The 15,260-nt window shown below is 37.6% G+C and overlaps 1 protein-coding gene and 1 long non-coding RNA gene across 12 annotated transcripts in view; one reads left to right on the top strand and one right to left on the bottom strand.

The window, feature by feature from the left end:
• Positions 1 to 15,260, top strand: part of LOC112160001 — a 135,367-nt gene that overhangs the window by 52,955 nt on the left and 67,152 nt on the right. The window contains exon 3 of one of the 11 annotated variants that reach the window (XR_004949183.1): positions 1,356 to 2,494. The exons of the other annotated variants lie outside the window; for them this stretch is intronic. This is a non-coding gene — a long non-coding RNA (uncharacterized LOC112160001). Of the gene's footprint in view, positions 1 to 1,355; positions 2,495 to 15,260 lie in introns of those variants that run through there. 11 annotated transcript variants of the gene reach the window in all.
• Positions 2,866 to 15,260, bottom strand: part of LOC112160000 (gamma-aminobutyric acid receptor subunit gamma-3) — a 135,851-nt gene continuing 123,456 nt past the window's right edge. The window contains exons 10-11 of the mRNA XM_024294298.2: positions 12,523 to 12,719; positions 2,866 to 9,828 (exon numbers count right to left, since the gene is read on the bottom strand). Of these exons, the coding sequence (XP_024150066.1) occupies positions 9,547 to 9,828; positions 12,523 to 12,719 (479 nt within the window). The 3' untranslated portion in view covers positions 2,866 to 9,546. The remainder of the gene's footprint in view (positions 9,829 to 12,522; positions 12,720 to 15,260) is intronic.

The following is a 15,260-nucleotide window of genomic DNA, read 5'->3' as shown; positions in this document are numbered from 1 at the left end:
AAAAAAATGAAATTGAAAAAATTGCACTTTGAATTGTCTCTGTACATGAAATGTGCTATACAAATAAACTTGCCTTGCCTTGCCTTGAAATTATCCAAAACAGCCAGAATGTAGCTGAAATATTAGCTAAACTCCAAAATAGTTTATAAAAACAGAGAAAAGGCCAAATTTAGCGAAAACAGCTAGGATGAAGCTGAAATATTAGCTAAAGGCCAAATAGGCCAAAAAGAACTGTCAACATGTCTAATTTAGCCAAAACAGCTACTATGAGGCTAAAATATTAGATAAACTCAAAATTAGCCTAAAAAAACTGAAAAAAGCCTAAATTAGCCAAAACGGCTAGCATGTAGCTAAAATATTAGCTAAATGCGAAATTAGCCTTAAAAAAACCTAGTAAAATGTGTAATTTAGCTAAAATATTAGCTAAGCTAATAATTTGCCCCAAAAAACTGAAAAAATACAAAATTAGCCAAAACAGTTAGCCTATGGCTAAAATATTTTCTAAACCCTAAAATAGCCCAAAAAACCCTTAGTAAATTTAAAAAAAGCATAAAAAGAGCTGAATATTTTAATAGCTGAATGAGCTAAACAGCTGAAAGAGGTCAAGAGTTACGGACGCCCAAAAAACGTATGGAAGAAAAATAAGAATAATAGAGAAATAAAGAAAAAGTTAATCACTATAAACACTAATAAACCAATCGTCTATCCTCTCCCATCATAGTTCAGAATGCAGAAGGGTGGAATATGAAGTCACGTTCTATGTGGGTCTCAATGGACCTTTTACCGATGGAGTACGGTTCGGTACTGTTTAATAGGTCAGTTTAATAACGGAAACGCTCAAAATACCAGACCATACCGCTGAGTGGAAACGAGTCTTAAGACCCTGCGGTTTAAAAGTTGTTAAAGTTAGTTGTGTTTTCATTTTCAGTCATCAAAGGAAAGAAGTTAAACAGAAATAAAGGCTAAATTGAGCAAGTTTTAGGTTATATTTTTGTAATAGAAAAAAGGGAGGGTTATATGTATTAAATACACTATAAAATGTTGGAAAAAAGAATCAGACCTCAGCAAAACTCCCTTTTTTAATATAACATCGTCAGATTTATAAGGAGGTCTTCAAACTTTGTTCCCTGAATTTATCAAGTTTACCAAGAATCCCCGTTTGTTAGTTTCTTAGAGCTCCAACAGAAAAAAGTGAATATTTCTAAAAGATTTTGAACCTCCAGACCGCATCTGACGTAATAAAGTTTTGAAAACCTCTACATTTTTTCAAAAATGGATAAAAAGATCCTTCCTCTGCTCTTTGTTCTGGTGTTGAAGGAAGCTTTTCATTTCTGAATATCATCCTTCACGCTCAGATGCTGCTCCAGGAGTCTTCCGTACTCGTCTGACCTCCCTTATCAACGTGCCATTTCCATTCAAACAAGTCAGGTTGCCGTTTCTGACAATCCGAGATCATGTTCCTGATGAACTCCCATCAGCTTTCTGACAGGGTTCCTCCATGTTCACTGGAATCACATTCTTCCCTCATCGTGATGGTTATTGTGAACTTTAGCTGAAGTCATTGAGCTGGAGATTAAATAATCATAATAAAAATAATGACGTTTTTACCCTAAACGTCGGCATCATGAGTTATTGTTACTCAGCTAAAGTTTTCAAACTTTAGTGGAGAAGCTGATTTTAGAAAAGCATGTTATGTAGCGTAGCGTAAAGATGTTTGATAGAGGAGCCCTTAGGGTGTTTGATCTTATTTTTGTTATACCACCCCAAACATTTAAGTTTACAAATGTAATCACCCTTTAACTTTATATTGCAAAAATAGCCATTCTTTAAACTTAATTTTAGAATCTGATTTTTTAAACTAATTTACACATACTTTCCTGTATTTAATAGTTAAGTTAAAGCTAAAATAATTGCGACTTAGAGCAAAATTTGCAGTTCATTCCAATGGAAGAAGAAAAGCGACTCCACACGAATTGTTGCCGTTTTTCTTAGAGCCAGAATCTGTTGGAATTCTGTTGACGGTTGAAGAGTTATTGTTATTCAATGAAAAACAACATTGGAGCTAAAGCTCTGGTAGAAAGGGTTATATAATTTGGCGTTTGACACCCCTGTTCTATCAGAAACTGCTGACACACTCCAGCCACATGAGGTCTAGCATTGTCTTGGATTAGAGCCAATCACACCAGCGTATGGTCTTCACAATGGGTCTTAGAATCTTATCTCTTAGAAGGAGTCAGGCTACCTCAGATGACTACATGGAGAGCTATACAGCCATCCAAAGAAACACCATCCAAACCACCACTGACCCCCTACCAAACCAGTCCTACTGGACGATGGTACACCAGAAGAACGTTCTCCACGGCGACTCCAGACCGTCACGTTACTCACACTTTTATTCGTGAAGAGCACAGGGCGCCAGTTGCAAATTTGCCAATCTTGGTGTTCTCTAATAAGGGCCAAACATTTTGCACGGTGTTGATGTCGCAGATTTATTTTAAAAAAAGGAAAATAAAACAGTTCAGTGGTTTCTGCATCCTGATTGGCTGTTGATCTTGTCAAATAAATGTCATCCCCAAAATGACGTTCATAGCGATCAGATCTTTGGTTTCCTTCTATAAAACAGGACCTATTTTTCTACAAAGATTCAAACTTTCACAGTTGAAACAAGATAGTAAAGTGTGAAAATGATCAATAGTTGACTAAAGTTTATAAAGTGTGTAGTGAGGAGTTTTACTACCAAAACATATCTAATCTTACTTCATTCATAGGTTATTCATAGAACAAATCCCCAGTGATAAAAACAAGGCGAAAACTGTAAACCAGTCAAAAACCCCCTCATCTGGTAACAAAAAAGTCTTCACAGTGGGACTTGACCAAAACATTATTTATTTATATAAGCAATATATCACACACTAGAAAATGCCTCCAGATCCTGTTTTCACAAAAGAGGACTCATCCAAGATCAGGGTGGATTTGTTTGATGTGTACAAGGACGTCTTCCAGAGAGAACAAAAATGACCGTAGAAAACAAAAACCCGCTGAGTGACCAGCCTGATGTTTTCCTCAACCTAAACTAGCGTGTGTGGGAGGGTCTCGGTCTTTGAAGGCGCCTCTAGCTGTGGTGATCTTGGATTAGCACTCTGATTCCAAAGAGGCTTTAGAAATCCACATCCCCGTCAGTTGAAACACTCCTGAAGATTTCCATCCAGATGTAGAAAATAGTGTTTTTTTTCCTGTTTTTATTGAAGTATCTCATTACACGAAGACACTTATAAAGTGTAGTAGAAATATCAGAGGTGAGGAAAAGTTACCGCGGTGTGGGCCGAACTCCGGTCAAGTCAGTCAGTTCTAGACGGAAGCGTCAAGCCAGATAATCCGTGAATTAATCGGTGACTAAATCTGTTGTTTGAGACTATGAAACTCAGATTAAAGTTTGAGGAAACCCTAATTTTTGCATCTTGAACTGACTGAATTGAAACCAGATGGCTTTAGTACTGGCCTAAAATACATTCCATTACTGTATGAAAGTAGAAACCATAATCGGATACATAAAAGTTGTTGTCCGGGAACCCTGTTTGAAGGCCAAACGACTGTGAAAACGCCACACATCTGTGAACCAACATGTTCCATGTAGTGTTGGTTGCCCCCCCTCCCTCATTAATCTTACATGTAGTGAAGTGGGATGTTGGATCCCATCAAAACTCTGTATCATCCATTTTTCAACACTGCTCTTTGCTCCGCCTGCACAAGTGTGTATTTGTGTGCGGTTATCCTTTCCATATATATGTGGTCATGTGAAGTAATAATACAAAAAAAGTACGCCTTCTTTTAGATCTAAGGTTTAAAACCACCTTTAAGCACTTAGAGAACGCCGACTGGTCGTTCGTGTCAACAAGATGAGGAAAATGGCCTTTTATTGATTTAAATGCAAACATTTGACCGTCTCATTATTTATGTATCAAATTGTTGAAGTAGTGTGTGGAAAAACTAAGTGCACCCCATGATTCTGATTTGTAAAAAGAGCAAAGTCTTGCTGTTGTGTTGTTTACGGAGTTTGTTCTGAAGTGACCTCAAGTGCCATGTTTATTTATACTCAAATTGAACTTTGCAAAAGAATGCTTAACCACAAAGTACGGTTCAATGAAACTAACACAACAAACACATTAGGGCATGTATGACACGTTCAAGAATGCACTAAAAATTGGTTTTTGAACGTGCTTTTAACATATGTACTCAAATTTGGTGGTGGAAATCTTCCTCCAGGCTTTTTGTTTTGCAACTCTATTTCCATATATTTCAATATATGAAAGACTTGGGCTGAATTCTTACTATATATATATACGGGTTCTCCCTACCCCTCCAGTTGTAGGGGCATCTGAAGGGAAAGGGGTGTCTGAAATAGGTTTTTTAAAGGGTAGAGTGAATAGACTTCGGGTTCTGTATCCCTTCAACGGTAGGGCGAGCTGCGATGTGGTGTGTCATGGAGAAGTGCTTTTTTTTCAAGTGGATGCGCTTTTTGTTTTAACATGACCTTTTGTTGACCAAGGTTGATGTTGTGTCCGAATTCTCCCCCTAACCACTAAAAAACTATATAGTGCGAGACTATATAGATTTTAAAGGTAATTCGGACACGATGCTCACTACTTTTCTTTCATTTTTCTAAACACCAGATATGATGTCACTGATTTAACAAAGTGAAATTCCAATAAATACGAACAATTCATAATGTTTATTTATGACTCCATTGTGTTCTGATGGTGAAAATGTGAATCGTTTATTCAAATATTACATTTAAACGCATTGTGGTCAATACTCGGTACTCTAGTGAGCATCGATGCACACTAGTTTGTCGCAAAGCCTTCTGGAAAATTTTGAGTGCTCTGGATTTTGGAATTAGTAGATTTGGACAGCACTAGAACATGGCGAACGCACTATATAGTGATTGGGAGAGGATTCGGACATGACCACTATTTTTCCATGACTCTCCGTTTGGAGGGCTAAATGTAGGGGAAGAATTCAAATTTGGCCTTGGTGTCATTTCATTCCGGCTGGGCACAAACCGCAATTATCAATTTCTCCTGATTCATTTTCAAAAGGTTGGCACTTCTGTGTCTTGAAAAGGACACTCATACAACACTACCAAAGCCACGTCCCTGACTGGTCAAAGTTCAACTGTTTTGACTTTTGTCATGCAGTCAGTGGCGGTGTGTTTTGTACGTAGAGCCCCAAAACTGACTTAAAAACATAAGAAGTGATGCGTCAATCTGACAGTTTTGAATGTGGAATACACAAGTTTACATAGACTTTTAATTGAAAGTAGTTGCTCAAACGCGCATTGCCGAGCCCAGAATGAATGTAGTTTTTTTTGGTATATGTGTCTATAAACTCTTGTTCAGTTTAATAATCAGAAAGGCAAACAATTCCAAAAAGGATGGATTATGTAAAACAGGGGTATTGATTCTCAGGTTCAAAAGGCTTGAGGACTCTAGGTCAGGGAGAAGTCAGATTATTGGTAGGTAAATAGTGTTGTTTAAGCGACTGTATTGGCTTTTTGAGCCTCTCAGATCATTTTATAATTGCACTTAAGGGTGACAAACTCATTATAGAAAGTTCTGCGTTGTTTTGATCTGAATAAACTTAGCAAACAAACTAAGAAGCTACTTCAATAAAGGAAGCAGCATTTTCCTTTATGACATTTACCCAACGATTTGAGTCAGGAAAGTCCGTTTTACTGCTATCCGTTGGGCAAACAGGTCGATTGCAGCTTTACACTTTTGGTTTCAGTTTTTTCACACACCACCTCTTCATTTGGGTTTAGATATTTTTAAAGTTAAGATTTAGAACTTTTTTAATGAATATTTGAAGGTTAAATATTGGTGGAAATATTTTTGAAAGGAACTTGTACTAGTAGGTTAAAGGAAACCAAATTTATAACAAACCGTTGAAAAGACTTACTAGCACAAATTAGTATCACAGTGTTTTCTTTTTTTCTCTGAGGGTGAAACAGTAGAAAGGGAATGTGAATCAAGAATTTAATGTCCTGAAAAGTAAAAATGGTCAAACTAAGACTGTACTGGTTTTACTACACATCATTTGTACTTTTGAATGTGAACTTGTTAGTTTTTATCTGGAAAAAAGCAATCAGAAAGTCATATATAGTATGTGAATATTTAGTGTTTTTCTCACTGATTGTAGTGTCTCACTGTTTGGCTTTTGTGAATCACCAGTGTTTTAGTTGTATTGTGAAGGGATGGCACCAGCACCATTACATGATATTTGTTAGATATTTTACTGAGCTTGTATCATGGTGACACCAGTAAATTTGGTCTTTCATCAAATGACCTCATCAGGTTTTCAAACATATTTGGTAAATTTGGTTTCTAAAAAAATACTCTTAGACGGTTCCCATGGAGTCACAGGTGGTGTTTTCAGATCCTCTCTGGGTTTCAGGTTTACTGAGAATTAAATGATCCAACTGATTCAGTGGTCACACCAAATTCCGTCTTTCTTTTTTAGTATGAATTCTTATGGGGACCGAAGCAATTATAAGTGATTGTCTTACTAATGTGTATCATTTCTCTTTTGAAAAGCATTCTTAAAGAATATAATGACCTTTTGTTTAGTTAAGTTCCTGTGATGGAAGGACAGAAGGAGTTGCATTGTGTCTTTGTAAATCTAGAACTAGGTTGGAATGAGTGGCAACGAAGAACATTGGAGATGTTCAGGACAAGCTGGAAGACAGTGGTGTGACTGTGGTCAGAGCTGCTATGTTATTGGTTTAGAGACTATGAGAGAGACAAGAGGTATCAGAGATAAAGATGTTGAGGTTCTCTTTGGGAGTTACCAGGATGGATAGGATCAGGGATGAATCCATCATAGAACAGATGTTTTGGAGATAAACGTAGGGAAGCAGGTTGAGATGGTTTGGACACATTGAGAGGAGGAACACACGGTGTTGGTGAAAGGACATCGCAGGAGATAAAGGTGGTTATGTGAGCTTAGATGGAGGCATATGATTCACCAAAACATTCTCACTCCCAAGTCGTCACATATTGACATTCGGTTACTTTTTGAAGTATTGGGTGTCCCCAACTCATTATTTTTCGACGAACTGGCTGTTCCCATTAAATCACAGGTCCCCAACTTCCGAACCAGAACCAGTACCTAGTACTGGTACCCTAACGAGACACCGGACCAGACGTGGTACCGGGTGTGAACCAATACTGAACCAGTACTCAGGGGTTAAGGTTAGGTACTGGGTTAGGGTACCGCTTCTGGACGTGTCCCGAGGACGGTACTACATCCGGTACAGCGTCCCAAAGGTTCTGAACCCTTGATTTTTACGTACAGTCAGCATTTCAAAAAATGATGACTTGGGGACACCTAAAACGTAAAAAAGTGACCCGTAGGGGGCATTAGCCAAATGTTAATATGTGACGAGTTGGGGATGAGAATGTGTTGGATTCATTGTGGCGATCCCTTAAGGTAAAAGAAGAATATAAAAGCACGTAATGTGACACTCAAGGTCAAGATCAGGAGTCTGCATCCTGAGGCTCCGGAGCCATATTTATCCCTCCATTGTGGCTCTTTACCTTTAAAGAAAAATGCTAACAATTTGTATAAATGGGTTTATTCATTAGATTTTTCAAGTGAGGTGGTCTTAAATTTATAAAGTAACATTTTTCGTACAACTGTAGACATTACAATACATCAAGAGGCCTTGTGTGCTGTACCACCCCTCCAAAATGCAGAAAACTGATATTAAAAGTGTATTTTTTTGTCTTTATTAGAATAAATTTAAAGTGCGTTCTGATCTTCTGTTGCACAACTGTTTAGTTGCTAGCCGGAGACAAGTTCACGTATAGGATTAAACCAACAAGTATTGTCATGTTGAGATGTGATAGTAAAATGATGAAGATACATCAGTTTTTACCTTAAGTAAATCTGATGCAGTTGAAGGATTTCATTTGGTCTTTTATTCTGAAAAGAACAGGTATGTAGTGTTGTCAAAATGAAAAGTTAAATTAAACAGAAAAACAACTGTTTTAATTCAGTTGTTGCATATTTAAATGTAAGATTTCATAAATTAATGTCTAAATGGTCACAAAAGTGTGTTTTTTCTGAACATTGAAGTAGAATTTTGCGGCTCTCGCTCGGGTTTGGTCAAGAAACTGACCCAAATGTCTCTTTTAGTGTTCAAGGTTGCAGACTCCTGATCTAGACAATGTGTCCAAGGCTCTTCATCATTTCTGCAATTTAAGTGGGTGGCTTTTCTTCTTGTTGCACTAAATTTCTGTAACTTTTCTAGTTGTTTTCAAGTTTTAGATTCTTTAATTCTTGTTTTTTTTTGTAAAAATTAGATTTTAAAACATGAACACCGCTAAAGATGTAAAAACTGTTTGTTTTTATATTCTTTTCCTCAGCTTTCCAATTAACATCCTTATTTTCCAAACTCAAACGGTTCTTTATGAATGCAGAAATGCACATTAAAAATAATTACAAAGGGGGAGAGAAAACGAAGCGTGGGCTGAGATGAATAAAGTCTCTGGAAATCATTTAGGGTTGTGTCAAACTTTTTTAATTTAAGTTTGGGTAATCTACAGATAATTTCTAAAAGTTTAAAATCTGTATAAAAAGGATAAAAGCTTATTAAACTAAATATTTATATTTGTTTTCAGGGAGAAACCAGCACTACCCTACGATCTAATCTGTTCTGGTCTTTAATCATGTACTGAAACATACATAATAATAGGACTGGGGGAGGAGATTAGCATCATTACTGTTAGGCTTGGTGGATTCATGCAGTTGTGATTCAGTTGTGTTGGATCGTAATCTTCTAAACGCCCGGACCCCTTTTGCTGTTTTGTGAAAACTTGATCAAAAAACATCATGAAGGAAAAGCTCACTGACTCAATAAACAAGTTTATACCAGACAACCACTGGCTTCGACTCTAACCCATAATAAACAACTAACAACCAATGCCTGTGCGACTGGAAAGCACAACTAATTCTTAGCAGAATAACAAGAAAACATTACTAGCTTGTAAAGAAATATAAATAAAAGGGAACAACTAAAACTAATGTGCTACAAAAATGTAGAGTTTTGAACGTCCCCAGTTTAAACTGTGATCCGGGCTCGGTTAGTCACGGAGTGATCAGCTCAACATGCGGCTTGCGATGGATGAGGTAATAAAGATATAATGGAGGGAACTCTGAAGCTGCGTCTGTTGGTGCCGCACCCTTTCTAAAGAAGGCACTATGGGTGCTTTGCTGTCTCAATGGCCAAAGGTTCAGCTTCGCAACCCCGCCCCCCCAGTTGCAGTGTCCGAGATTCAAGGGGGGGGGCGACTCGTCATCCCGCCGCCGAGCGATCCACACGCTGTAAAGTGCAACTCAAAAGTGTTGTGGTCTCATCACTCCACTAGTGGGGTTCTTCCCCAAAAAAGTCCCACAGATCCGATTCGTTTCCGCTTCCACCTCAAATCGCTAGCCGCAGTGCAAAATGGCAGGAGCTGTTTCCACCGATCACATAACAGCCCCAACGGACTAGAGGTAGAGGTAGCTGACCCAGTAGACGATATTAAAGAGCAAGAAGGACGTGGGAAAGAAAACCCGGGAGTAAGAATCCAGCTCGCGGATGTTGACGTGGATTCGTCCTCGTCTCCAGCCGCCTTCTTTACACTCCTCGTAACAGCAGAAGAAGCTCTTGCAGTCTTTCCCGTCCAGGCACTCGTACAGGCAGCTGTCGTCGTAGTCGTGCCAGAACAGGGAGTTGCCCATGGGTATCATGGGTCGTGGACTGCGGGCTGTGTGGAACGACGAGTAGGCCTGCAAGACAAAGAGGGAGGAGACTGTAACGTCTTGCGGTCATAGTGTTGTCCTACTTCTACGATATTGAACATCCATTAATGGAGAACTTAATTTGTGGTCAAAGAAAAAAAAAGGTTTATTTTCAACTAAGACTGTTGGGTTACTCTGCACCCCCATTGTTAGTCAAAAATGTTACATTTGGGCTGAATCTGAATTCTTCTCCTACCCCTCCAATTGTAGGGGCATTTGTAGGAGTGGGGGTCTCCAAAATTGTTTTTTTTTTAACCCCAACAGGAATGACTTAATCTCACTTTTCTAGTGATGCTTTGAAGAAATGAAGATGTCTTCATTTGAATCAATTCATCCAGTAAGTTGAGCTGAATAAATCATAGAAAATCTTTCAGAAACAAGTATTGAATAACTGAAACATTGACCGTAAAGCAGTCTCAGTGTTTAGAACAGAAAAGGAAGTCTGGAGGAATTTCATTAAGTGACTCATTCCCTGATGTTCATAAAATCACGTGGGACAGACTAATTGGGTTTCATTTTAACTAAATTTCTAGTCCCTCTTCTTCTCCATTAAAAGAAGAGTGGTAGGCATGAGAGAATCGGTGGAGTGGGCGGCATAAAAGAGCCACATGGATGCCTTTTGGGGAGGGGGTGCACAGAGCGAAACATGGAGGAGGTACAGTATGTAACGCAGCGTAATTGTCCAACCAGAGACAAAAGCGCCGCTAGCCTTGAGACACATTCAGCAGAACTCCTGTACTTTGGGAGGATGTGATGAATAGCGAGGGGAGATGAAGCGAGGGAGGTGGAGGCAGCGGCGGCTGACTCAGTTCTAACAGACGTCTGCCGCCGCCGCTAAAGCTCGCGGCAGGTGCAGGCTGGAGGACGCCCACACAACATCAGGCTTTCTCAGGGAGATGAGAGGAAATCAGCACACATGTACTCATGGAGATGAGCCAAAGTGGAGAACACCCAAAAAGTATTTCCAGCTGTCTGGATTTGTTTTTTTGGTTGTTAATTGGGCCTTAGAATCGTACAAAATGCAACCTGCGGATGGATAGTTTGGTTAACTGTGTGCAGTACCGGCACATGGAAAACCAGCGTCCAAGACGATTCATGCTACTGTGGTCTGGGTCTTCCTGAGCCGGTCCCCAGCCCGGATAAAATACAGGGTTGTATAAGGAATTGCATCCGGCGCTAAACTTACTGCCAAATAGGGCTGCCACGATTAGTCGACTATTTAAATAGTCGACAACTCATTTCAAAGTTGATTAGTCGTTACTTCATATTACATGTTAAAATGGTGTTCTGCTAGCTTGTTGACTATTTTGGCATTTATTACGTTTTTTAGGCTGTTTTGGAGTTTAGCTAATATTTAAACTACATGCTAGCTGTTTTGGCTAATTAAAGCTTTTTTAGTTTTTTAGGCTAATTTGGAGTTTAGCTAATACTTCAGCTACGTACTAGCTATTTTGGCTAGTTTAGTATTTTTTCATTTTTTTAGGCTATTTTGAAGTTTAGCTAATATTTCAGCTACATGCTAGCTATTTTGGCTAATTTAGAATGTTTTCGTTTTTTAGGCTAATTTGGAGTTTAGCTAATCTTTCAACCACATCCCAGCTGTTTTGGCTAATTTAGTATTTTTTCAGTTTTTTAGGCAAATTTGGAGTTTAGCTAATATTTCAGCTTCAGCGATTTTAGCTATTAATTTCAGCATCTTCAGCTTTCAATTTCAGCTTACAACATCCACACTAGCATTATCGCAGGTAATGCTTTATATCTAGTTTTTAGTTAGTTTAAAGCTAATGATGGATAAGATGTGTGCTTTACATCCACTTGATTAGTTTACTAATCAAAAAAAATAATCGGTGATTAGTCAACTATTAAAATAATCTTTTGTGGCAGCACAACTGCCAGGCCAAACATGCGGATCAGTGAAAAGCTCATTCTTGCTATGGCAACTCCCCAAAATCTGAACAATATTTATACAAAATGGAAATGTCAAGTTTAGAGATTATGTCTTTATCTATTTTGATTTGAAGCCCATACTTTAAAGCTATCAGAGCACATCTTTCCATAGTTTTTGTTGAACATTTGTCAAAGTTGACAGAATTTGTTGAAAAGTAATCAGAATATTTTATCGACTAATCAAGCTATCAAACTATTTTTCTTCATATTATTAAGATACGCTATGTATTTCCTTTTTTCCCAAATATTTTCAATCAGTTTGTGAAATAAAGTATTTTAGTTCTCAAATAACAAGCGATTACTTTTATTTTTTATCATGTCCTAATGCAACAAAAAACAGATTTGTCTCAATTTAAAATGTCAATATAGCACATTGTTAAGTGCTGTGCATGCTAAAGCTAGCCAGTAGTGCACGACCCCAACAAAAAGCTTTTTTATTAAAAGTATTATTATCGTGGAAAGACTTGTGTGCTTCTGGGCACAGACATGGGACTTTGCTCCTACACAAATTCAATGCAGCCTTGAGTTGAGATCGTCTGGCGTCTCTTTACAGTCTGAACGGCTGCCTGTTTTATGTCCTGATATTTGCCTGGAGTTTTCCTCTGTACTCTAGTCACCATTCCAACAAAAAAATATAAATGATATGCCTTTTAGGTCCAGTATAAACAGCTATTTCTAAGAAAAAAATGAAATGCAAATGCAAGTCAGCGGGTGCACATTTGCTGCGGGCCTTACCATTCTCTGCATCCTAGGAGGGGGTCTGCGTATAATGTAGGAATAGTAGTTGAGCATGGCGTACTCGATCATGGCGGCAAAGACGAACAGGAAGCAGACGGTGACGAACAGGTCCATGGCTGTCACGTAGGACACCCTGGGGAGGGAGTTCCTGGCCACGGTGCTCAGGGTGGTCATGGTCAGCACTGTGGTGATACCTGTGAAGGGAGAGGCTGTTAGAGAAGAGGCGATGTGGATGTGTCACTGATCGTGGAAGGTGTGGGCAGATGTTTATGAATCACAACGTGACTCTGTTTTTGTTTTTTGTGTGTCTAAACAAACCCAGTGAGTGTGAGTTCAGAATGTGCTGAAACATGAAATCATCTCACATTTGTTTTTTGTTCTCAACTGTTGCGGGGCGACAGAAAAAGAGGGTCAGATCACTCTATGATCTCATACTTTTGTAACGAAGAAAACAATCAGTTTGTAGTTTTAATAGGTTAATTTGAACAGACTTTTAAAGAAAAATCCAATAAAATGCATTTTTTAAAGATTACAATTGTTCAACTCTTAATTAGAATATGTGTAAATGTTCTAAAACACTGTAAACACATGAATTATAAGGCTGGACACAAAATGACATGATTAGTCACAAACATGAACGTGTGTCCTTGATTGAGTTATTGAAGTTCATTTAAACTCTTTAGATACAAACTGATACATGTGAATAGATCTGCAGGTTAGACCCAAGAAAGATTAGGGCTGCAAAAGTATCCAAATACTAGGATTTTCACGATCTCTTCCAGAAAAATTTGAGTATGATTATTTGCATTTTACGACATAGCTAATTCACAACCAATAAATCTAGTAGAATAAATATATATATATAAACTTCAGATGATGTAATTACTGCTCTAAAATTCAGAATAATGTTGGATTTAAACTATAGTAACCAAACAAACTAAATTAGCTACTGTCACTGGAAGTAAAACTAAAAACTTCAGAGTAAAGTGCCAGTAAAGTTTCTCATTTTCAAAGTAAAGCTAACAAGTATTTTTCACATTGACGTAGATTGAAAAAATAAAAACTGAAGTTTACCAAAACAAGTTCTGAAACAAAAACAAATCATTTAGACTTTGTGAATCGTTGATCTTGATTTGTAAATGGAATGTAATTCTCAAAAACCCTAAGAAATAAATAACAGAGTCGACCAATCATTGGAAAATATAGGGAACTGTGGTGCCTTTGAGCAAGGCACTCAACCCAAATTTCTTCAGCAGGGGTCACAACGAATCTGTGGTTTTATATCTGTAAATAAGTTTAATGAGTTTTTTCCACTTTATAAATAAAGGTTCAATAATAATAATAATATTAATAAAATTTGATCTACGCAACTCTAACCTTTTTAATTCGCATTTGAGGCCAAAAACTAAAGTCTAAAATTCTAACCAGTTCATAGACTTAAACAAATGTAAATCTTGTAAATTTCAGATTTGGATTTCTTTGATTATTGCTTTCATAGGGGGCATTATGAATAAACCATTTTGATGCTAATTTAAAAAAAATATGCAAGGAAATGTACTAAATCTATAACAGTTAGGGTTTTCTCACTTAGCAGATGGCATTGTGGGTAACAGGATCAGGGTCTGTTTTGGGAATGCGTTGCAAAAATGTGTCCAGACAAAGATGATTAAATCATAACTGACATAATTAGACATAAATCATTTTTAATCAGCCGTTTAGTCCTCACATGGGTGCAGTAACGGCTATGTAAAGGGTTGCTCTCAGGGGTGGAGATGGTTATGGGGGCGGTGCACTCTTCTCACCGCACAGCTGGGGAGAAGTTGGGAGGCAGAGCTTCTGAAAACTTGAGATTATATTATTGTATGGCTAGTGCTGCAGGATGATTGTTGACTGAAATAATGGGTTTGTCAATAGGATACAGTGTAACATGGATTCTCAAAAGGAGAATTTCTAACTAAAATGTTCAGATCAATAACATTGTAAACATTGTTCTGCTTCTCCTGGAGGTTTGGTTTGGTCACTAGATGGAGCTCGCACTACAGCAGTACACTTTTTTTTTTCCAGAAAAAAAAAGCAAAGAATTAGCAAGAAATGGCAACAAATAAACTGTGTTTTAGACCACAAATGGTTACTTTAAAAAATATGTCCTTAAAATAGTTTATAAAATTCATGCCTGTGAGTAAATAAAGATGTTCATTTAGTCAGCAATGTTTGTTTAAGTTTACAGAGTGTTAGCATTAGCCAACTTATGGGAAATTCTATTAAATGTTAGCATCAAGCTAGTTTACTTTAGCTTTATGTGCTAAATCGATTTATATTTTTAGGAATCGACTATTAAGCGTAGATTGATTCAAATCGACTATCAACAGAGCCTTGAAACAAATCCCCTTTGAACTAACTTAACTCCCTATTTGCACAATTAATGTAATTTCAACAAGTTTTGACTCTGATAGAAGTGGGTTTGAGCTGTACATCTGAATCCATTGGTTTACATTTGCTGTAAAGTGTTGCATATTGGTGCAAAGCTGCTTTTCACCACTTCAGAATCCACTTGAATCTGGTGTTAAAAGGTTAAATAAGATCAGTTTAAAGTGCATCAAAAATGTTTTAAATTGTTACATTTGTTTCCAATGGGTCCCAACCCCCTCAACAAGTTGTTACAAAGACTAAATTAAGATGAGTTGGAGACCAATTTGATACATTTGTAAAAACTGTTTTCAGAACTGATGTTTGCT

Source organism: Oryzias melastigma, linkage group LG2, assembly GCF_002922805.2.
Source record: "Oryzias melastigma strain HK-1 linkage group LG2, ASM292280v2, whole genome shotgun sequence".
Classification (NCBI taxonomy): domain Eukaryota; kingdom Metazoa; phylum Chordata; class Actinopteri; order Beloniformes; family Adrianichthyidae; genus Oryzias; species Oryzias melastigma.
This window is presented reverse-complemented; position numbering and strand designations above follow the sequence as displayed.